The sequence below is a fragment of the Eleginops maclovinus genome, chromosome 18 (genome assembly GCF_036324505.1).
Source record: "Eleginops maclovinus isolate JMC-PN-2008 ecotype Puerto Natales chromosome 18, JC_Emac_rtc_rv5, whole genome shotgun sequence".
Lineage (NCBI taxonomy): Eukaryota > Metazoa > Chordata > Actinopteri > Perciformes > Eleginopidae > Eleginops > Eleginops maclovinus.
This window is the reverse complement of record NC_086366.1, coordinates 18822733-18845699: the sequence shown is the minus strand read 5'-3', so window position 1 is coordinate 18845699 and position 22967 is coordinate 18822733. Positions and strand designations below refer to the sequence as shown.

Here is a 22967-nt window from a genome sequence, read left to right as displayed (position 1 = left end):
CATTGCTTTATCAAGGCTATTATAAAATGATATAAATCATTACATTTAATCATGACAGGGGATATTTTAATCTAGAAAGGTGTACTTTTGTTTCATGCCAGTTCATTTAATGATATATCGACAGCTGTCCAGGTAATCTAAACTCTGCTGATGAGACTAGAGCTCAGCAATATAATGGCAGAAATACTGCTTGATTTACAATATCTTAATGCATTTGAAGTAGCCATCAAATAATTTGATTCATTTGTGTGTCAATTTGATTATTTTGAAGCCTTTACTGCAGGCTATCTTTCGATATTTTACAACCATACGCATGCGCAGCAGAGAAAGACACTTTCTCTATGCTGAATATGTTATTAACCAAGTTCAAATTAACACAACGTAAATTCAGTTTATTTTATCAGGAGCTAAGAGTGTTTAGTCAAGACCATAAAGAACACTTACGATAAGGTATGGTTTGACCAATTCTGTTTCCAGGGCTAACTGTAGAAATACTAATCCTGGGGGACAAGCTGGAGCCGTGGACTCACCTGGGAGTTCAGATACAATATACAAACAAACAAACAGAAGACTGCTCTGATGAATCTTCTGAAGAATTCTGTTCGAGTTGGAGTGAGAAGGCAAAGCAAAAACTTGTATCATCAGAAGGAGCAGGACCAGATGACTGACCAGAATTTCGCAGGAGAAAAAAAGGGGCCTGGGACTGAAAAATAGAATGAGCAACCCTTCCCCATAGCTGTTCATCAGTTACAAATTATAGAATACAACTTTTAAAAAGATGGCAATTATTTAAAAAATAGCACAAATGAGATGTTGTGAAAGTCCACATATAACCCCAGTGTATTTTGTATTATACAATACATATTTATACTTTTTAAATAATCATGATTGTTCTATTGCATTATTTTAGATAAAAACTGGTCTTTCCGATCAGGATTGTTTAAGGTTTAAATATGTTAACCTCCATAAACTACAGGTAACACCTAAGGCCATGTTTCCCAACTTTGATAATATAATGCTGCCATCTGCTGGGCATTGTAGACTCAGCATGTTTGTAAATCAATTCAATCCAGTGCCTGTAACTGAACAAGCAGTGCACTCTGGATTTCCTGATATCATACAAGTCCATGTTGAGCTGAACTTCACCAGGTCATCTAAGAATGATCTGGTACGACAGCCCTGATAAAAACAAGGCAGAACCAAATAGGAAAAAATGCTGATTTTCATATTTCATCTGTTAATTGTTAATTGTTAACAAAGCTTGAACTCTGAAATGCTCCCTTAGGGTTCAAAGTCCTATGAGTTACACATCTTCTGATAATGTATACATTTATGTAAAAAGATATGAACTGATGATAGACTTTAAAAGTGCTGCTTCCTGTGTGGAGATAAAATCAGCCAAAAGTTGCCTATAACTTTTGATAATCATACATTGAATCCAACAAGAACAGAATTCATTGTTTATTTTGGTCTGGGTTGAAATAAGATTAATGTTCAATAACCAGGCCTTTTCATTACTGGAAGTGTAATCCATTATTACACATTTTAAGAACGAATCATTCAAAGAAAATAGGAGGGAGACTTTCCACAGTTATTTTATCTATAATTCATAAGAGGAAAATCAACTGATTTCATAAACAGATATCAAGCATATTTGTGGACTATTTTGTCCAATTATTAATGTGGTATCTAGATCTGAAAATCCTATAATAGCCTGGCAGCAGTACACAGTGGTACCATTTCAGAAAAGAACACTTAGGGCAAGGTGTGATCTTTGCATGGTGTATTAAAATTGCAAATATATCTGGGGTCCTCGAGAAAAATCTCAAATAAACATCTTTTTATTGCTTTTTTTTTGGAAAACATGCCTAACAGCTAAACATAGGTTTTAGTTTCTCAACATTGCAGAAATGTTGTTCACGTCAGTGTTTCAGGCACGTGTGTGATTATTGTAATCTGAGTGAAACAGTTCTGAATCCTACTTAAATGTTTTAGTTAACACAGAATAAGTGAATTTAATGACAGGCACTAGTCAAATAACTATGTAAATTCAAAGTATGGTTCCAGCCATCACCTCCCTTCAATGCCAAAATACCTCTGAAAGATGTCACAACAGCCTTTCTCATTTAAGAACTGGTAGAGCTGCCCAAGGTCCATGTGATTACCTCTGTTCCCATGGGGGTCAAACATTGCCTCTTCAAAGCCTGTGAATTTGCGCAGGGAGTCTATACTTTCTACAGTCCTGCTGTCCCCGCACTGAGCATCAAGGGGAAAGTCCTCTCTATGTCGAATCATGATCTTCTTCCATGTCAGAACCTTCACTCTGTGAAATGGGAAAAAGTTTGGAAAATCAATAAACCTTGGACCACAGCAAGCATCTGGCTGTGACATCAGCAGCAACAAAATAACACTATTCAAGATACCTGGACCAGAACTCCTCGCAGGCAGAATGAAGACCTTCCACGCACACAATACCAGGTTTCCCAGGCATGCTAAATCCTGACAGGCCCAGCTCCTTGGACCACTCCAAGATGTTCTTCCTTTTTGTCTTGTTGTAGATGTGATGACTGTAAATCCACAGTCGGCTGAACACTTCCTGTGGCCGTGAAGAGGAAGACTCTTTCTTAGGTGTCGGTGCTGCTGATAAGCTCTGGTTAATGAAAAGCTGCAGGTTATCTTTCACCCATTCCACAGCAGAGAGCACACATACTTCCCCCAGGCAGTTTTCCATGAGGAACGCATTGAGATCTGTGTGGAGCTGCGTCTGCTGGGCCCTGCTGAGATCTGCACACCTAGAGCAAGAATAAAACATGCTGTGAGAGGGGTTCAAGGACATTCAAGGCCACATGTAGCTGGAAGCTTCCAACATTGGGAGCAAAAAATACTAAAGGAAATTTTGAAGAAGCTAACATTTGCTCTACAACATACTGTAGCAGAAAATCACATATCTTTAGGAGGTTGATTTACAAATAAATATGGATGACCAACCCTATATATTGACAAAATGTGTTTTTCTTTACTGCTTTTAATGCAGTATTCTGCACTGCAATTAACATATTTATAACCTGTTCTCTATAATGATTCAATATATTCATTGTGTCACTGACCTTTGTTGTTTCCTGGCCACCTAAACAGGCACAGGTGAATAAACCAAATGTCCCACACAAGCTGTGATGTCCACCATTAATCAATAGAGATAGATGAGTGTTGTTCTACCTCTTTAGCAGCTTCTACAAAGACTTCATAAAATTAGAACAATATGAATTAATGCTAGTGGTCAACATAAAGTGAAATCTAAAACGTGAACACATAGAGCGCCCAGCTAAATGTATGCTAACTGTATTTGTCATGCACATTTCTTAACCTCCTATAAAGCCATACCAGCAGAAAGCACTTCCCTATGTGTTGTTAGTTTGTTGCCAATCTATGTCATTTTTGATCATTTCATTTTCACATTAGACCAGATTACTAAACTGTTGTGCTTTGATTTGTTTCGGGGCTTGTTGAAGTTCAAGCTTTGCAGGTTTATGGGATGAAAACCTCTACATGTCAAACATGTTTTAAGCCTGCATATTCCACACAGATTATATCGTTTCTTCTGACCTCTCCTACATTAGGTTATATGAACATGGTATGTTGATGTTTTACAATATTATGTTTCCATTACTACCAATTGCATGCACATATTGAAAGCGTTATAAATTAAGACACTTAGAGATGTTGTTTATTAAAACTGCATCACCGTAACACTAAACTAAAAGTGGATATTGGCTTACCGGACTGTTATTTCTGGTAACACACTGGGATATTCGGATGGATAAGCACAGGATAGAATGACATCAGTCTGAGTGGAACAAAATGAGGAAATAAGTATATTTTAAGGACATATTCAAATCATTTAGACATACTATGACAGACAGTTGGGTGTTTTGTTACCCTCTCCAGCTTCTGTTTGATGAGAAAATGGGGTCTGGAGGGAGGGGGGCAGTCTGTTGAAGCTGAACCCTCCACATAGTCCCTGAGCTCAGCTAGTGCCAGCTGGTCTGTGATCTCCAGCTCCTCTCGGGTGGGAAACATGCTGGTCAGCAGCTCGATCTCTGCAAGCTGAGACTCAGCCCACTCCAAGTAAGACATAATGATAACAGCAAACTACAGCGTCGATCTTCACTACTGATATTCATAAACAATCACTGTAAATAACAGCTCTCTGTCCCAACATTCAAATATAGTTTGCTGTATGACCTGTCAAGCGTCAAACATCAGCAATACATATTTATGTCAGCTGTATACAGAAGGAGTTGAACAAGCTAGTTACACACCTGAACAACTTCAGTAATGTCAGTACTGCTGGTGCTGTGGCCAACGTGGAGTTTCTGTACGGTGGGTCTTAAATGAGCTAGTAGCGTTGTTTTACGTCGGACTGTTTAACGCGACGCACACAGGAAACACACGTAGCGAGCAGCCGATACAGCGGCACTATCACATTTTTTTATCTTGTTGTCCACATGTGTCAGCTGGCATTTCCTGCCAAATCAGCGTAGGGTCTTTTTTCTTATTTTTTAATTTTGTCACATTAGACCCCTTTATTATCAAACTGTAGACTTGCATCGTACGGCTGTCATTAGTAAACCAAAAGTGCTGTGTCCGGTTGAGATATTTAATCCACACAAAATAAACGTAACTGAAAACTGTGAAGGTTTTTATCAGGATCTGTTGTGACAGTAAGTTGGCTTGAATCTAATGAATGAACGAACCTGGTCATTGAAACAAATGTAACAGTATTCATTTGCTTCTGGCTGTGTGTGTACTCGCAGACTGGTGACTGCTGGTTGTGATTTCCATTAATTTCTTATTGTGCTTAACTTTAGGTGAAAATGGGAAAGAAGAGGGGGAAGGACAAAAGCTCCAGAGAGGATGATGACTTTGACATTACAGGTAAATAATATCATCATCATGACATGCATGTAATGTAACATATGATCACCTGTAGGAGGCCGGGGGTAACCTTCCCACATCGTGTGTTTTTATCTTAAGTTCCAAACTGTAGGCACATTAAGAAGGGCACAGAACAAACTCTTCTAAAGAAACTCTCTGGGAGTTGTGATTGGACAAGTTGCCAGGATTGTAAGCATGAAGAAAATGAAGAAAACAAAGAAAATATCAACACCTCTGTGCCACAGGAATCTGAAGAGGAAAAAGAAATGGCACCCATATGGATGTGCTTGAAATGTGGCCATAGAGTGAGTTAAACATAACATTGTGAATGTGGATGAAGTGATTTTTTGCTAACTGACAGGTGTACTTTCTACCAGGGATGTGGACGCAACTCTGAGGACCAGCATGCCATCAAACATTATGAGACTCCTCGGTCGGATCCACATTGTCTGGTGATCAGTTTGGACAACTGGAGTGTGTGGTGAGTATGTTGCAGTGGTGTGGTAATGTCAAAGAAAAAAGAATGTAAAAACCTACTTTCGTTAATCATGTGTTGCCAAACTTGCAGGTGTTACATATGTGATGATGAAGTCCAGTACTCCAGAACAGGGCATTTGGCTCAGCTGGTGACCAACTTAAAAAAACAAGCCTCTGCAGATCCAATAAAGAGACCACAGAAGAGTAGGTCCCGTTGGAAAGTTTAACACAAATACATGTTTATGGACATGATTAATGTATGTATTATTGGAATGTGTGTGTATATAACAATTTCCACCATGCGTTGATTGGTTATTTAGGAGTGAAGGAAGAAGACTGCTTGGTAGAAGTTGATCAGAAGACAGAGCCAGCAAAAGCAGAGGAAAAAGAGGACAAAGAGAACAAGGACCAAACAAAGAAAAATGCCAAGAAAGAGAGTGTTGGGAAATCACATAAGTCTGGCACATCCGAAGACTTGGGTGGTATTTCAGTGAAAGGGCTGAGCAACCTTGGAAACACATGTTTCTTTAATGCAGTTATTCAGGTATGATTGTGATTTATAGGAGTTAAAATTAGGTAGTCATACATTTTATGTCCTATTTAACTACTGTTATTTTCTTTTCCAGAATCTGTCTCAAACACAACTCTTAAGACAGACTCTCAACAAAGTGGTTGAAGAGAAAATAGAACTTAACATTCAACCTGTTGCGCCCTCTGATCTGGTATGTTTCCATTATTCTTTAAAACTTCTTTAACTATAGTAAATCTATCCACTATAATATACAAGGTTTTTTACTTAAATACTTATTTATTGTGATCGCAGGAGCCTCTCGTATTGCAGTTAGATCGGCCCGGATCCCTGACTTTGGCTATGTGTCAACAACTCAATGAGATCCAGGAAACCAAGAAGGGTGCAGTAACACCGCGGGAGTTGTTCTCACAAGTTTGTAAAAAGTAGGTGCGGCTAGCTTGTTTGCTTAAAATGTTCTTCCTAGCATCACGGCATTTACTGTTGTTTATTGTCTCGTCCTCTCTATTCAGGGCGGCCAGGTTCAAAGGTTTTCAGCAGCAAGACAGCCAGGAGCTGCTGCGCTACCTTCTGGATGGGATGCGAGCTGAGGAGATCAAAGTATGCATTCAGTTTGAAACATTTCTTGCTTTATCAATCAATCAATCAATCAATCAATCAATCAATAAAACACAAGTAACCCTAGGGGGAAATTGGGTTAGGTGACACCATATTCGAATACCATAAATAAATATTTATACCAACATAGGTTGAAGAAAAAGAGTCCTTCAAGATCTCCTCATGGTTGATCAAAAGGTAATTCTTAAAGTTTTAAAGATTGTGTTTTTCCCTACAGAGAGTGAGCTCAGGGATCATGGAGGCATTGAAAGAATCTAGAAAAGGCGCAGATGAAGAGAAGCTGAAAACACTAGTTAAAGGTAGGTAACTGGGCTTTAAATTAAATGTGAGCAAATAATACTTTTTTGCATCGTACATTGGTATACAATCTTGGTCCACCTAATTATTATATGTGGTCCTTTGACAATGTTCTAATTTCAGAGTACGAGAAAAACGGATTTCCCAAAAACTTTGTTGACCACGTTTTTGGTGGGGAAACAACCAGCACTATAATGTGTCAGCAATGCAAAACGGTATGCAATATGGATTTTACTGTTTTTAAATGACAAAAAAGCTGTTGTTGTCATGTCAATGTCAAGCTTAATGCCCACTTCTTGGCACTTACAGGTGTCCGTAGTCACAGAGATGTATTTGGATCTTTCTCTTCCTGTATCTGATGAGGTATGTCCCTTAGGTTTCTTTCTAAACAATTATTTGTTATTTTTTTTATATTTGTGTTACCCTCCTTTTGTTACTTCTTACAGGCATACAGGAAGAAGAAACTGAAAAAAGAAGTTCCGCGCACCAGTGAGTCGAGTCAGGATGGCAGAAACAGCCCTGCTTTGACTAACGGGAATGATGACATTCCCACGGGGTCCGGCAGCAAGTACCAGCAGAAGAAAGCCAAGAAGCAAGCAAAGAAGCAGGCAAAGGTAACTCCCTGAATGTTTTTCCTTTTATCCCAATTCATCAGTGTGCAGAATAAATGAATAAATAGGCTGTATTGTTCCCTTATCTTGGCTTACAGCAACAAAAAAGGCAGCATAAGCTTGACGGCAGAGTCACTTTGGACTGTCTCTCGAGCCCAACGGAGAGCGAACAGACCGATCCTACTGATCCAGATGCACAGGACGGGGAAAACGCTGACAATGAAACAAATGAAGAAGCCACACTAATTGGAGAAACTGCTGCACAAATCAGCGTGTCTGAAGAGGACCAGAAAACCCTTGACACGGATCAGGATGAGAAGGAAAAAGAAGAAGAGGATGATGATTCGGTGATTGAGTGTGACTCGTCCACTACATCATCAGTAAGCAACCGCTTTACAGTCTTATCAGAGGAGCAACCCTCAAAGGACAGCGTCTTTGACAATGACAACATTTCTGACATGGATCAGGAAGGAGAACAGGACACACAGCTAGTGAGTGAAATGGAGAAGGTTACCCTGGATGATGCCTTCATTCAAGATTCTATTGCTGTGGACCAAAGCATGGAGACTGAAGAAGAGCCATTGGAAGCTAAAGAGTACACTGTAGTAAGTCAGGACCCAGAGCTGGCCTTCCAAACTCTGGCTACGAGGAAAGCACCTGAGAAACAGGAGTGTTCAGTCCAGTCATGCCTTTTTCAGTTCACAGAAGTGGAAACTCTCACGCAGAACAACAGCCTGCTTTGCGTCACCTGCACTAAACGGCAGCCCAATAAAGACAAAGCTGGAGGTATGTTTCTGGACTTTGTGCAGACAATAACACAAATCAAGTAAATACCAAAACAAAAAGCCAATTAATATGTGTGTTGGTTGGTCTTATTTCTGATGTTTTCCTGCTTGACTCACTTTTTCATTTGAGGAATCAGTGAAGTTCATCGTCTTGTATTTTTCAATTTTTTCTAGCATCCAAGAAAAATGTCTACACTGATGCCTTGAAGCAAATGCTAATCTCGTCTCCCCCACCGGTGCTTACCCTTCATTTGAAAAGATTTCAACAGGTAAGACAGTTGAATAAAATGTCAACATTGCACACCTTTGATCCAGTAAGCAAAGCTTTTATTATTCACACAGCGGTGTACCAACTGTTTAAAGAGCATTACACGTTTTGTTTTTGATATTTTGTAAGAATGAATGTGGATTTTATGGATTTTGAAATCACATCGTTTGTTCTTTTCCTCTAGAATGGATACAGTATTTGTAAGGTGAACAGACATGTCCAATTCCCCCTGATACTGGATCTAGCTCCCTTCTCTGCGGTTAAATGCAAGGTAAATATTGCTATTAAGAACTTTTATTAAATATAGATATTCTTATAAGTCTATTATTGTTTTATAGAAGTATGTGCACTAACAGAAAGTTGTTTCCTAACAGAACTTGACAGAGGGAGATAATCAGATTTTGTACAGTTTGTACGGCATCGTAGAGCACAGCGGAACAATGAGGTCAGGTCATTACACAGCGTATGTGAAAGCACGACCTGAGTGTCCTAAACTCTCATCCAATGGATATACAGATGAAGGTAGGTGTACCCAAGCGGGACAACCTATAGAGTAATAAGTTGGTCCTAATGTTTTATGTATCTCCACTAACTCATCTCTTCCCTTAATAACCTGCAGATTCACCCAGAGGATCCTGGTTCCATATCAGCGATACAAGCGTTCAGCCTGTGAGCGAGAGCAAAGTGCAGGGTTGCCAAGCCTACCTCCTCTTCTATGAAAGAATCCTCTAATGAAACTGCGCCTCAATACTCAGGGAATCCAAACAAACCAACTTTCTGCTGCTGCTTCAGCTCCACAATACAAGGGATCTCAAAAAGTTAACCAATATTTGTGACAATGAATTAAACTAGGCTGTGATGAAATGAAATTGATTATACAGAATGGACATTTGAGAGAGTGGACATTTTCAACACAGTCGTTTCACACAGTATTTCCAGTAACCAGGACCAGCTGTATGTTTCCCACACTTGTTTGAATAATGGCAAAGTGTGTGTAATGAAAGTCAACAAGGACATTGTACGGATTGTTGTATTGGATTTGTGAGAAAAAAATATAAGACAAACAAATGTTGAGATAAAAAAACAACTTGTAAAACATATTTATACCTATTTTTATCAATATCATCATGTAATGAAATGCTTTAAAATCGGAAAAGTTGTTCCTGTCCTGTGTGCTGGATTCCCGAGTCTTACACTGAGCATGCGCAGTAAGTACTGTACAGTACTTTTTCCTGGTCCCAGTAGTCACATGACAAGAGAAAAGCCTGGCTCCGGATGAGTAGAAACATCTCTACTAAAGATTTCCTAATGCCAGATTTATCAAGCTGACATGGCAGGTCAGTGAACCTTTGCCCTTTTTAAAGAAATATTTAATCGTAGCGTTACTGTTTGAGCATGCCTGTGTGTTTTTTAGCCAACAACAGGAAGATCTGTCCGCTCGGTACAGTAGTCGAAACATGGCTAACGGTCTTGGCCTAGCGTAATGCCTCAGTTTGGATAAAATGATCGACCATTAACGTGACTTATCATAATGAAACGCTTCCAGTTATTGGAAACATAATGTTCCCTTAGTCACTTCGGTTATTTTCTGTACGCCTCTCCACCAGGGAGAGTTGTGTAACTTGGCTAAACATGAGTCAGCATTTATAACTCGCTACCCGAGTGAAAATGAAATGTATCCTGATTGCAGTCATTTGAGTTATCTTGTCATCTAACCTTAGCTAGTGGCATCAGCTGCCACATCATTAGATTTCTCTTTTGCTGACTTCACACTGGAGCATGTAATGGCCTTAACAAAGTAGGTAATCTTTTCTGCTGCATATAACAATAATGTCAATGAAGTTAAGTGTTTCTATACAATAAACAATGCATTTTGTTTTTACTTAGTATTAACACAACCTCTCCTTAGAATGTTTTGAGCCATGGTTTTAATGTATTCTAGTAGTGCTCGGATCAGCCTTCTCAGATGGCTTTTTTTTTTATTGTTCCTCAAGGGGTCCCCATCACCATGAAAATGAGCTTGTGCTCCTATAAAATGCTAGTTAATTGTGAAAATGTCCATTTCCAATTCAAGGTGATTTCTTCAAATCTTTTATTTCAACCCACCTGTCCAGATTCAAAAACTATTTAGTTTACTATCATCGTGTGGTATAGAAAACCGGAGTGTATTCACATTTGAGAAGTGGGAACACATGCATTTTTGCTTTTAAACTAATTTGTAAACTAATAAAAAAGATCAAAGATCAAATTCTGTTTATTTACTACTCAATAATGAACTTATCACTGCAGCTAGAATCCACACTGGTGTCTTTTTGACAGTGTTGTGACCATGACTCTTTTTGACTCCTCCCTGCTCCCTCTGTCACACAGGCTGAGCTTGTATGAACCATGTCGCTCCAAGCTTCTCGCATGTCAGTGTTCACCTTTCAGTCTGCAGTGCACAGTGCAAATGTGCTCCAGAGTCTCGATGACCAGAGGCAGCGGGACGTCCTGTGTGATGTGACGGTGTTGGTTGAAAACAGGAGTTTTCGGGCCCACTGCTCTGTCTTGGCTTCCTGCAGTGAATACTTTCAGAGCAGGGTTACAAATGTCACCAGACAGAATACCATCATCTGCTTGCCTGATGAGGTTGGTGTGCTGCTGATTCATCCTTTAGTCGCTTAAGGATTAGGGTCAAAAAGTTGACACTGATAATTATTTTGTTTGTGCATGATTGTGTTATAAGTAACACGTCACCAATAATTGCCACTGCTGAATTAACTTGCTTTATTTTCCATTTTAATTCAAATAAAGCAGTTTTCTACTTGAGTACAATTATTATGTGACTATTACATTATGTCCAAAGTTTTAACTAAGCCCTGACCTAACGCATCCTTGGAGGGAGTTTCTCTATCTATTAATGACTTGTTAATTTTGTGAATTGCTAAACATTACATTACACTAAGCAAGCAGCAATGTCTTTGCAAGACCAGCCACTGAAACATTTTTCAACAAGACTTTCAGTTGTCATCACGTGGACTGAAGCTTTTCTTCAAGATTTGCCAATAAAATGCAGCAGTCGTTGTGAAACATGACATTTGTTAATGTGCAGCCCTTTCAATGTGACAACAATTTATATCAGCCCCTTAAGCGATCAACTATTTTGAGCTTTGATGATTTTAGGTGGGTTTTTTAACCACTGAGCTTTATATTGTATTACAGGCTAAACTACATTTCAATGTTTACATTTTAGGAAACATATCAAACAGCCATATAGATCTTGATATAAACCTTTCTTCATTAGCTGGTATATTTTCTACAATAGGAATTTCCAAGCTTTATTGCTGCTGTTTAGTTTGTGGTGTGAGTTTTATTGTACCTTAATGTTTTATATTTCCTTTTCTCCACAGGTGACAATTGAAGGGTTTGAACCTTTGCTTCAATTTGCCTACACATGTAAGCTCCCCTTCACGAAAGAAAATATTCATGCCATTCACCGCAGTGCTGAGATTCTAGGATTTAATGACTTGGAGTCAGCATGCTTTGATTTCCTCATCCCAAAGTTTTCTGAAGGTAATAGAGCCTCTCAGGAGGTCAGGAGGAGAGCCTGTTGTCTGAATCGGGAACCCAGTGCCAGTTTTGGCCCCCGCGTAGAGAGCAGCCAACCAAAATCATTTGAGTCACACAGCTCACTGCCTTCAAGAGGTGATGAACAAACAGATTTCCCATCACAGAGTCCTCAGAGCGCACAGGGTCAGATGCACGGCACGGAAGAACATTTCTGCTTGGAGAATTGTGGGCCACAAATGGCCCCCTTATCTCTCGAGTTAGCGGCAAATGCTGTGTGCCCCATGTTGTCTTTGCCATGCCCAGCTGCGGAAAATGCAGATCATCCCACTCAGTTCTGCGAAAGAGACATTTTAGAGATGGGAGATGTGTGTAATCAAAGTGAGTTGAGTTTAGCAGACTGTGGCTTACCCTGTGAGCTGTCCGCCCCGGGGGATGTGAATCCGCCAGAACTCATTGAGCCAGCAGGCGATGTTAAGCAGAGTGTCGAGACGCTGGTTGCTGAAACCGACTGCAACCCAGGTTCATGTCCACTCAACACATCAAGGGTGGAAGATTGCAGTGAGTTATTAGGGCAGAGTGAGGCTGGTTTCATTCAGAAAATAGAAAGTGATCTGTCAGACCCGTCAGAAACTGATTTAAGCCATGAAGAGGGAACTGGGGAGAGGAGCAGCGTTGAGAGGGAGGTGGCTGAACATCTGGCTAAAGGGTTTTGGTCTGACATATGCCCATCTCAGGCTCAACAACTGCCCTTGGAAACCATTGACCAAAGCAATCTGGCAAAAGCATCAGACTTCCATTGGCTCAAGCAGCTGGACCTGACCTCCAGTGTAGGAGACTGTCCCTTCCTCAGGGACTTTGGGACAGGTGATGACCCGGCCCCACGCACTGACATCCTGTCCCAGTCAGAAAAGAGCCCCTACATGTCCTCGCTCAACTCTGGGGACGACTCAGACCTGGACACTGACGGAGATACTGAGGCCAACAACAAAAGAGCAGCAGAGGTCATTTGGATACACAAATGATTTTTCAGATGGATAAAGATAATACATTAAAACTGATCTAACTCCTTACCCCTGTGCTCTACAGATTCAGCTTCCATTCCCAGTGGAGCAGATCTCAGCGCTGAGTCGGAGTGCCTTCCAGCAGCTTCTGAGACACCATCAGCTGACTCAAGATCAGATGGAGTTTGTCCATGACGTTCGTCGACGAAGCAAAAACCGCGTGGCTGCGCAGCGCTGCCGAAAGAGGAAGCTAGATGGCATACACCATCTAGAAATTGACATAAAAAAACTAGTAAGTTGCATTTTTATACGTCTAGTGAAACAAGATTTGATTACATTTTGTGTTTTTGTTACCTTTGTCAGCCTCTAGTGGTGACCAGCATAAACTACAGCAATGTTAATTGTAGAACAAGTCACAGCCTTTCACCTCTTGTCAAACAGAATAATGATCTTCTAATAAATAACAATAATTTGAGCGTACATCCAACAGAATGACTATACTTAAAAATGTCTCTCAATTCTTCAAAAAGTTATTTGGAAATGTACATAGGGGAACATCTACATGGAAGCCTTTGCTGAACTGCTAGCTCTGAGGAGACTCAAATACATGTTATGATTGAATGCAGCTTGCACCTTTCGTCATAGATATAAAATAACTTCAAATATGTGATTCTCTAGCAGCTACAGATTGGACCACATCATTTTAAGTTATACTAATTTGCCAAGCTGCCATTTCCCTACAGAGTAACCACCAGTTGGAAGCTTTGGTCCAAAAAATGCATCTGTTATTACAATTTAAGGAAACAAATGAATCTTAACACTTGTTCTTTGTCCAGAAAAGTCAGAAAGAGCGACTGCTGCAGGAGCGAACTGAGCTGCAGCAAAACCTGGATGAGGCGCGGCAGAGTCTGTGCGGGTTATGTAAGTCCGTCAGCCTCGAGTCTGGCTCTGATCAGGACCATTTGCAGCTTGTTGCCAAGGTCTCTTCACCAGGCGCCCCCGTCTCCTCCCCTAGCTATTTGGGTAAAGTAGAGGAGTTCCAGATCCCTATCGAAATGGTAAGTTGTTCTTCAGAGTGTGACCCAAGCAAGCCGCCTGCAGGCTCTGTGCAAACTGCTGCACCAGATGCTGGCACTCAGACAGAGGAGGCAGGTTCTCCCCTCAGCTGCCCTGTTCCCACTGCTCTGCTCAATGTGTGTATGGACATTAACAACAGCTTATAATCGGACTCAATTTCTATTGTCATTTCTAATCTTGCAGGATCATGGAGCAGGGGTTGGACTCTGACTATATACTGTAAGCCCCCTTTGCAATGATGTGTAGGTATTTGAAAGTGACATTCAGAGATGTCAGTTTTCTTTTACTGTACTTCCAGTAAGCATTTCACTGTAGTTAAAATGGAATCATTCATGGTGACTTTGAAAGTGCGGACAAGGTTCAGGTTTTTCCTGGATGTTTCAATTTCTTAAAAATCTTCCTAAAGGGTTTTTTTTTCTCAGGGAAACTCATACCCTGACACCGTTTTGATGCCTCAAATATTTCTCACTGCACAACCATCTCATACACACATACAGTGGGGCAAAAAAGTATTTAGTCAGCCACCAATTGTGCAAGTTCTCCCATTTAAAAAGATGAGAGAGGCCTGTAATTTTTATCATAGGTATACTTCAACTATGAGAGACAGAATGAGAAAAAAAATCCAGGAAATCACATTGTAGGATTTTTAATGAATTAATTGGTAAATTCCTCGGTAAAATAAGTATTTGGTCACCTACAAACAAGCAAGATTTCTGGCTCTCACAGACCTGTAACTTCTTCTTTAAGAGGCTCCTCTGTCCTCCACTCGTTACCTGTATTAATGGCACCTTTTTGAACTCGTTATCAGTATAAAAGACACCTGTCCACAACCTCAAACAGTCATACTCCAAACTCCACTATGGCCAAGACCAAAGAGCTGTCAAAGGAGACCAGAGACAAAATTGTAGACCTGCACCAGGCTGGGAAAACTGAATCTGCAATAGGTAAGCAGCTTGGTGTGAAGAAATCAACTGTGGGAGCAATTATTAGAAAATGGAAGACATACAAGACCACTGCTAATCTCCCTCGATCTGGGGCTCCACGCAAGATCTCACCCCGTGGGGTCAAAATTATCACAAGAACGGTGAGCAAAAATCCCAGAACCACACGGGGGGACCTAGTGAATGACCTGCAGAGAGCTGGGACCAAAGTAACAGAGGCTACCATCAGTAACACACTACGCCGCCAGGGACTTAAATCCTGCAGTTCCAGACGTGTCCCCCTGCTTAAGCCAGTACATGTCCAGGCCCGTCTGAAGTTTGCTAGAGGGCATTTGGATGATCCAGAAGAGGATTGGGAGAATGTCATATGGTCAGATGAAACCAAAATATAACTTTTTGGTAAAAACTCAACTCGTCGTGTTTGGAGGAGAAAGAATGCAGAGTTGCATCCAAAGAACACCATACCTACTGTGAAGCATGGGGGTGGAAACATCATGCTTTGGGGCTGTTTTTCTGCAAAGGGACCAGGACGACTGATCCGTGTAAAGGAAAGAATGAATGGGGCCATGTATCGTGAGATTTTGAGTGAAAACCTCCTTCCATCAGCAAGGGCACTGAAGATGAAGCGTGGCTGGGTCTTTCAGCATGACAATGATCCCAAACACACCGCCAGGGCAACGAAGGAGTGGCTCCGTAAGAAGCATTTCAAGGTCCTGGAGTGGCCTAGCCAGTCTCCAGATCTCAACCCCATAGAAAATCTTTGGAGGGAGTTGAAAGTCTGTGTTGCCCAGCGACAGCCCCAAAACATCACTGCTTTAGAGGAGATCTGCATGGAGGAATGGGCCAAAATACCAGCAACAGTGTGAAAACCTTGTGAAGACTTACAGAAAACGTTTGACCTCTGTCATTGCCAACAAAGGGTATATAACAAAGTATTGAGATGAACTTTTGTTATTGACCAAATACTTATTTTCAACAATCATTTGAAAATAAATTCATTAAAAATCAGACAATGTGATTTTCTGGATTTTTTTTTCTCATTCTGTCTCTCATAGTTGAGGTATACCTATGATAAAAAATACAGGCCTCTGTCATCTTTTTAAATGGGAGAACTTGCACAATTGGTGGCTGACTAAATACTTTTTTGCCCCACTGTACACCTACAGTTCTGCAAACAAGACGTTTATTTCTATTATACTAATATGTCTATCATTATAATCGAAACACATTTTGTATTATTCTAGCATCATGCTGTTTCTTCGCAATATGTACAGCACTAACAGATTGTTTCCTACAGTCAACTACAACGAGTTGTTACAGCAAACATAAATTCAGCATTTTTTGAATATGCCAGTACATAGTTTGAATGATTAACTGTCAGCTTCCCCTGAATATTTGAGGAATAGCTCCTGTGTGTTTGCAAATGTTAGAGGCGAACATAGGAACTCATTGATGCAAAATGTGCCTTATGCAGTATTATAGTATGAATACAAAAAGGCAATCTTTGTATATCCTTCTCTCAAGCACTGTTGCACATTAACCAAGAGCCCGTATTGATGGCATTTTCTTATGCTAAGTTCTGTAGTCATGTTTTTTATTGAATGCTTCAATTGATTACAGATTGAATAAACAACATTTTGTTATCAACCGGTGTTTTTCTTTAACTGGCAATTTCATCTTCTATGGATGCACAGTACCACAGTTTGGCCAATAGATGGAAGTACAACTCAATTTTGCTCACCAGTTTATGTGACATGAATTGACACTACAACAACATGAATTGTTCCTTCTGGAATTCCTCCGTAAGATATTGGGCTTTTCTGCAAGACCAAAGCTTGATGTTGCCAAACTTTGGTAAACTTTGGGCCACAAGCTTAAGTTAAAAACCTAAACGCCATGTAGCATTGCACATGAAAGACCATGTGAGCATTGGTTTAAATAATCAACAAAACTAAACTAAAACTACGAAGAAAAAAAGTTGGGCTGGGGCTTTTAGTGAGGAATTTTAAGATGGTTTTCAACAACTTTCAGTATTCGAATACATTATTATCAATTATTTTTTCACCCCAAATTCTTGCTTATTGCACATATCGCTGCGGATATACATTAAGACAAAACTTCATCCTTTCCCACCGGATATTAAGATAAGGTTGGGTAATACTACTGCTAGAATCTTAACAGAACTAAACTGTTGTCTACAAATGTTATGGATCTACAGAGTCATTAGAAAGATTACAGATGGAACTGAATTAGAGTCGAATTAGAGTCAGACTCAGATAAGGCTGATAAACGACCTAAGCTCTGCAAAGAGTGAGTGTACCCAGAGACAGGAAATTGGAAAAAGTAAGGTGTATATGACAACCATCCATTCCTTTAACCCAGCAGTGCAAACTGATATTAAGACTTGTTATGCTGTAAATGCAAGGAAGAAAAAAATCAGATGTTCCAGGCTTACATTTATAAAAACTGCGATGAAACGTTGTATTTCTTAAATGTAAAAATAAGCAACACAAAGCAGGATTGGTTGCAAGTCATTACTCAATCAGTTCTACACACATTCCGCCAATAGAAAAAGAAAGGAAAGAGCCACCTGACGTCTTGGTATTGTGCCAAACATAAACAGAAGGAATGCCCTTTTTTTATGTGGCAGTCCTAACTTAAATGCCACGCATGAAGACAGTTTGCTGCAGATACTTTTGTTACCAATAGGTGGTGTAGTTTTGAGTTATCGTTTGCCTTCATTCATGGTAAAGTGTAGCACAACATTGTATTTTAAAAGAAGAAGAGGTCCTGAAGCTATCATCTGACGAAAAAAAGCTAGAGCTACTTTTCTTTCAAGGCAAGACCTTATAATGCAATCTGTTGTGAAGCAATCTCATTATCTATTTAAAAAAAACAAAGTACGTCATTCTGTTTGGAGTTTTTCCTCACATCATTCATTATAGCAACCCAGGTCTTATGCAGACTATGCATTGTTTTTAACAGTTTGTGCATGATGCTTGCTTTTATTACTCCTTATTCGCATCATTCCTCATCCCACTTTAGTTTCAGCATCTCATTCTTGTGAAGATCCTTGTTTGAGCAGGAAACATCATAACACAGTTGCAATCATTTATACCAATTCATTTTTCTTTGTTGGTTGTCCACTGTGTCTTTTGACCTGTTTCAGCTGAACACAATGGGAGTTTCCAACAGTTTTTTTGTCCATTAACATTATATTACTGTAGCACTTGAATGAAGGAAAAAGCAATCTCATTGTGTTTTCCTCAGAACACAATTTTCAAGGTTAAAGTGGTAATTACAGGGGCAACACTGAAGCCACTAATAAAACCTGTACTCATCTTTAAGAAGTCAACACACACACACACACACACACACACACACACACACACACACACACACACATGCACTGAGAAAAACAAAGCTCAGCTCTGAATTCGACAAGTGGTGTTGCATCTAAAAGTCAAAAGGATTAGATGATGATAATGCCACAGAGATTAGATATCATGACACACATCTGTAGAAAATCCTCAAATTGATGTTTGTCAAAAGTGGCATCACCTTCAAATACCAAAGCACTCCAAAGCATTATGTATTGGAACAGTGTATAATTTTCCCTTTCAGAAATTAGGATTTGTTTGTCTCTTGTATGCACAATTTGGATTTAGGAGCATTGTAGCGCAAAAAGTAAGATTATCCTCTCTTGCGAGCTACACAGGCAGAGAAACTTGATTTGAGGAGGAAGCAGCTGTGCGGCATGGCAAGGTCAGAGGCCCATAATCCGCGGCCTCATTCATGCGGGATTAAAAACCTGCTCTGAGTTCTGATTAAGAACGCAGGGTTAGAAGATTAAAGACCAGCAAACAAAATGAAAGCAGTTTAAGCCCAATCCTGGAATTCATCAGAATACCAAAACCTTAAACTGTCATTACAACGTGAGATTAATGCAAAGCCCCTCTGAACTCTGTATCAATCTTGATATATCTTCTGTGTCAGAGGCTACATTTCTCTTTCTTAAAAAAAAGGATGTCTTGATAAAGATCTCACACTTTGCCGTTTGTCTCCACCTCCCTCTTCTCAGCTGTTTCTTCTCTATTTGAATATATATCTTTTGTTAATCCTATTCAAACAATGTCAGTTTGTATTGGCTCAGATACTGTCAATAACATAAACAATCCTTATTATTTGATTTTGTTCTAGTGTTGTATGTTCTCCCTGTCTTAGCGTTTGTTTCTCTTGGTTCTCTTGCTTTCCCCCACAGTCTAAAGACATGGAGGTTTGGTTCATTGTTCTAAACTCTAAACTGCCTGTAGGAGTGAGCTTGAATGGTTGTCCCTCTGTGCCCTGTGATTGACTGGCCCACTCCCGCCCGTTTTCAGCTGTGATTGGCTCCAGCCCTCCCCTGTAAAGGATAAGTGGTTACAGATAAAGGATGGATGGGTTTACTTGTTTTTATTTTACCTACTTTTCACAATGATTCCAGTCGTTATCCTTTGATAGACAGACTCCACAGTACTTAGGTAGCAAGGATTAGGAAACAGGAGGCAAGCGGGAAAAACAAGGATTAGAAATTAAAACATCTGGAAGTTAGTTGGCCTGCAAATATAGTGCAGAGAATATACAGCCCCGGAGACCACTTCAGCATTATCATTTTCTCTTGTTTTATTATTTATAGGTATGTCTTTGAGTTGAATGACAATTTATCTTTTTTTATTCTATTCCATAAATTACTGACAACATTTCTCTGTGTTGGAATTCAACAGACACTGGAATGACTGCCTTACATGTAGAGATAAAGATTTAAGAAACATTTGGAGTGGTTTCTTCATTTTTTCCGGGGCTGTATAGAGTAATAACATTGACAAACACTGTTCAGTGTGTCACTCTGACTGCAGACTTGACTTTCCTGCAGGCTAAAACTGACCACAGATACAAATATCATAAAGTAGGTCTTGTTAAACAAGCAGCAACAATTGAAAGTAACGTGTGGTTGCTAAACTTTTCCTTATGCATATTTATTTTTCATTAAAAAAAAGCACAATCAAATGTTTGCAAGAGAAGAACAACAACAGTATGATACTAAATCTCACCGCTGTAAACACCGGATTATCAACTAATATCTCAATGAGCTTTTTCATTTCCCCTGTTTACTGATAAAAAAAACATCTTACTCTTTGTAAATATAAAATAGTGGCACAGCAGGGACATCTGTGACAGCCTTATGAATGCAGAGCTGAGAAGTGGACATAAATATAGTGTTGTAGTTTGTATACCAGGGGTCAAAATCCTAGAGAAAAACCCAATACTTGTGTAATCAATCCAAGCATACGGTCCATGACAACATAAATCTTATAAGCTGTTGAGCAACTGTATCCTAACTGATTGAATGCTGTAGTCACAATGAACTTCATTTTGGGGGCAGCGCAGAAAAGGGGGCTGTATCCCATTGACAGGATTATATAAATGAGGACCATAATACTGTAATCTCCCAGAGAAATGAGAGAAACCAGGGGACATGCCGACCCCAGCTAGCATAGCACCCTGGTCTTTAACTGTCAGATTAACAAACAGCTGGTTGAACAGTGACAGATGACATTCTTTCACACTTGCTTTCTTGTTTTAATATTCCACTCTGTGTTGCATTTGCAACTCCTAAAACATAAGGAAAAGCGCAACTATTCGATAGGATCCATCCATGAAATCATACTGTATCAGTGTCTGACTATTTAACCAGAATGTATCATTCAAGAACTAAGTGGAAAAGCAAAAATGATGCCTGCAATTCCGCATTGGTATTTAATTAACTTTGCCGTATTGAAAGTTAGATTAGGAGTTAAATCCTTTCTTTAAAGCAGCACAGAAAATATCTTCAAAGGGGGAAGCCATCATCCTTTAAACAAATTCCCATACTGTAAGTTATACAGCATTTCATGTGTGCCCTTGTTGAGTTGACCAAATTAACAGTTAGATCATTTTTTATTATTGGTTGCTGATTCACTTGAGTGCAATATCCAAACAGTAAACATCATTTACAAAAGATTCTCAAATATATCCAAAATATATCCAGTTCACTTGTGCAACTCAAGGCAGAAGTACAGGTCTCTGAACAATTTAAAACAACAATTTAAACTTAATATAAGATTTATCTTTATTAACTAATGTATATCAATTAATATAACAGCAGTAAAATCATGTTTTGAACCTTAGATTTGTTCACTCAAAGTGTGTTTCTATGGCAAAGGAACATACTGTGTAATCCTGCTCTCTCATTTGCTTTGACTTTTCTTTTCATTGTCGTCTGAGTTAAAAACATACCCAGGTCCTCCATCACAGCATTGAAAGGAAACTGTAAAGAGGAAAGATATTGGATAAAATAGTAAAAGCAATGAAAAGGAAGACACAGCTCTGAATCAACAGGTCAAAATCAAGAAACCCACTGGACTCAAACATCTTTAACATCACAGTAGAGTCCCTGTTGATTGTTAGATTTTGAACTGACATCATACTGTTTCGGTCACTAAGATACACCTTTAAAACTGACACAGCTGGGAGTTTACCTTTCAGAGCTCAGCATTGTTAACGCCTGTAATCATTTGATTGTTGCAAACTTGTGGTGGGTGAATATTTCCCCCAAAGTTCATTTCAAAATCTATATCCCTTTTTTTTTCATGGTGGGCATTCACACACCAAGAATAGTTCAACTTAAACTTTTGTAAATGAACAAACATTTATTTTCCTACAATACAAATTCAATGATTGAAATTACAGTGTCATTGTGAGCAAATGGGTGATGCTGTGTTGACAATAAATGCAACAATGGCATTAGATTCCCATTAAATATTTGGGCTTTCAAATCTAAATGAGCCTTATATTGAATGAATGCTGTATGTATAATGCAAGAAGTCAGTCAAAAAGCATCTTTCCAAAAATCGTAATCACCAGTCAGTCAATCATAGTTGTTGTTCATAAATCCCACCAAACTGACCTTAGCTACAGGTATTATTATTTAAAACCTGAAATTCCGTCACTGAAAATTGAAAGTGACATAAATCCTATAAAGCACAGGCAGAACAAGCAAAGCTTAGAATTAACTGTTAGATTTCGGGGAAGAACAATTTCATTACATATGCAGGATTTTTCTAATCTGTGGGAAATGACCTCTAAACCAGGAGTGTTCAATATGTGTTTGTAATCCACTTCATAATGAGGATGTTATTTTACAAGCCTAAACCTGAATGAGGTGAATATGTGTCTGATTAGAACTGAGAGCAAGCTAAGAGAAATGGGATTCAGGGATACAAGAAGCTGTGCTGAGACAGTGAGATGTGTCATCATCCAATGTGACCACCCGGGTTAACCTTTCATCCCAAGATCATCTCGCTGAATCTCAACTGCTGCAGGATGAGTTGCTTTACATTGTGTGCAAAACCATAGTAGTGGTTGAAGACTAGTTGTGCTGCTTCACACCAATTGTTAATTTACAAAAGTATAATAGTTGGTTAATTGTTGAGGATCTTGCAAGCAACATGTATGTATGCCAAAAATAAGACCTTGTGGATATACATTCAAGTAAGTATGCAAACAAAATAATATGTTGAATAAAGTATGATTTCTATAGTGCAGGCCAAAAACAACAACAACCAAACCTGAGTTTACCTAACTCCTAATAACCCCTGTTCTCAGAATACACGAGTGAAGCGTCTAAACTGTTCCCCAGAAACAAATTATAAGGGAACTAAAAACGATCACAACCATGAAATATTCAAAATGGGTTGAGCTGTTACTTGAAATCGTGCAAATGATTTCCCAATTGCTATCCTCTCCACCGAGTAAAGGAAAAGGTTGTGCGTGCAGAGAATGGGAGAAATCAAAGCCAAAA

The 22967-nt window shown here is 39.4% G+C and overlaps 3 protein-coding genes across 4 annotated transcripts; 2 read left to right on the top strand and 1 right to left on the bottom strand.

The window, feature by feature from the left end:
- Window positions 1–1825: 1825 nt before the first annotated feature.
- rwdd2b (RWD domain containing 2B) lies at window positions 1826–4436 on the bottom strand. The gene is made up of 4 exons (XM_063906672.1): window positions 3937–4436; window positions 3777–3844; window positions 2424–2792; window positions 1826–2323 (listed from the first exon to the last, which is right to left on the bottom strand). Exons 1-4 carry the CDS (start codon window positions 4132–4134, stop codon window positions 2071–2073), a joined length of 888 nt encoding a protein of 295 aa, XP_063762742.1. The 5' UTR covers window positions 4135–4436; the 3' UTR covers window positions 1826–2070.
- Window positions 4430–9676, top strand: usp16 (ubiquitin specific peptidase 16). The gene is made up of 18 exons (XM_063906669.1): window positions 4430–4721; window positions 4869–4935; window positions 5035–5240; window positions 5313–5416; window positions 5504–5616; window positions 5733–5956; window positions 6039–6134; window positions 6236–6366; window positions 6454–6541; window positions 6777–6858; window positions 6980–7071; window positions 7166–7219; window positions 7303–7470; window positions 7566–8253; window positions 8427–8521; window positions 8705–8791; window positions 8895–9042; window positions 9140–9676. The coding sequence occupies exons 2-18, from the start codon at window positions 4875–4877 to the stop codon at window positions 9250–9252; spliced, it is 2550 nt and encodes an 849-aa protein (XP_063762739.1). The 5' UTR covers window positions 4430–4721; window positions 4869–4874; the 3' UTR covers window positions 9253–9676.
- A 69-nt stretch (window positions 9677–9745) lies between these two features.
- Window positions 9746–16735, top strand: LOC134880014 (transcription regulator protein BACH1-like). Of its 2 annotated transcripts, none has more exons than XM_063906671.1 (5): window positions 9746–9857; window positions 10891–11148; window positions 11910–13070; window positions 13156–13362; window positions 13907–16735. In XM_063906671.1, the coding sequence occupies exons 2-5, from the start codon at window positions 10909–10911 to the stop codon at window positions 14291–14293; spliced, it is 1995 nt and encodes a 664-aa protein (XP_063762741.1). In that variant the 5' UTR covers window positions 9746–9857; window positions 10891–10908; the 3' UTR covers window positions 14294–16735. The 2 variants fall into 2 exon arrangements, with proteins under 2 accessions (XP_063762741.1, XP_063762740.1); XM_063906670.1 differs by lacking the exon at window positions 9746–9857 and adding an exon at window positions 10119–10318.
- The last annotated feature ends 6232 nt before the right edge of the window (window positions 16736–22967 follow it).

Coding starts and splice junctions, on each gene's coding strand:
- rwdd2b (XM_063906672.1), bottom strand. CDS start 4,134: ATGTCTTACTTGGAGTGGGCTGAGTCTCAGCTTGCAGAGATCGAGCTG. Junction 2,793..3,776: donor TTACCAGAAATAACAGTCCG/GTAAGCCAATAT, acceptor TTCTTGCTCTAG/GTGTGCAGATCTCAGCAGGG. Junction 2,324..2,423: donor TGCGAGGAGTTCTGGTCCAG/GTATCTTGAATA, acceptor CCCATTTCACAG/AGTGAAGGTTCTGACATGGA.
- usp16 (XM_063906669.1), top strand. CDS start 4,875: ATGGGAAAGAAGAGGGGGAAGGACAAAAGCTCCAGAGAGGATGATGAC. Junction 6,367..6,453: donor TTCTCACAAGTTTGTAAAAA/GTAGGTGCGGCT, acceptor CTCTCTATTCAG/GGCGGCCAGGTTCAAAGGTT. Junction 8,254..8,426: donor CAATAAAGACAAAGCTGGAG/GTATGTTTCTGG, acceptor AATTTTTTCTAG/CATCCAAGAAAAATGTCTAC.
- LOC134880014 (XM_063906671.1), top strand. CDS start 10,909: ATGTCGCTCCAAGCTTCTCGCATGTCAGTGTTCACCTTTCAGTCTGCA. Junction 11,149..11,909: donor TCATCTGCTTGCCTGATGAG/GTTGGTGTGCTG, acceptor TTTTCTCCACAG/GTGACAATTGAAGGGTTTGA. Junction 13,363..13,906: donor AAATTGACATAAAAAAACTA/GTAAGTTGCATT, acceptor TTCTTTGTCCAG/AAAAGTCAGAAAGAGCGACT.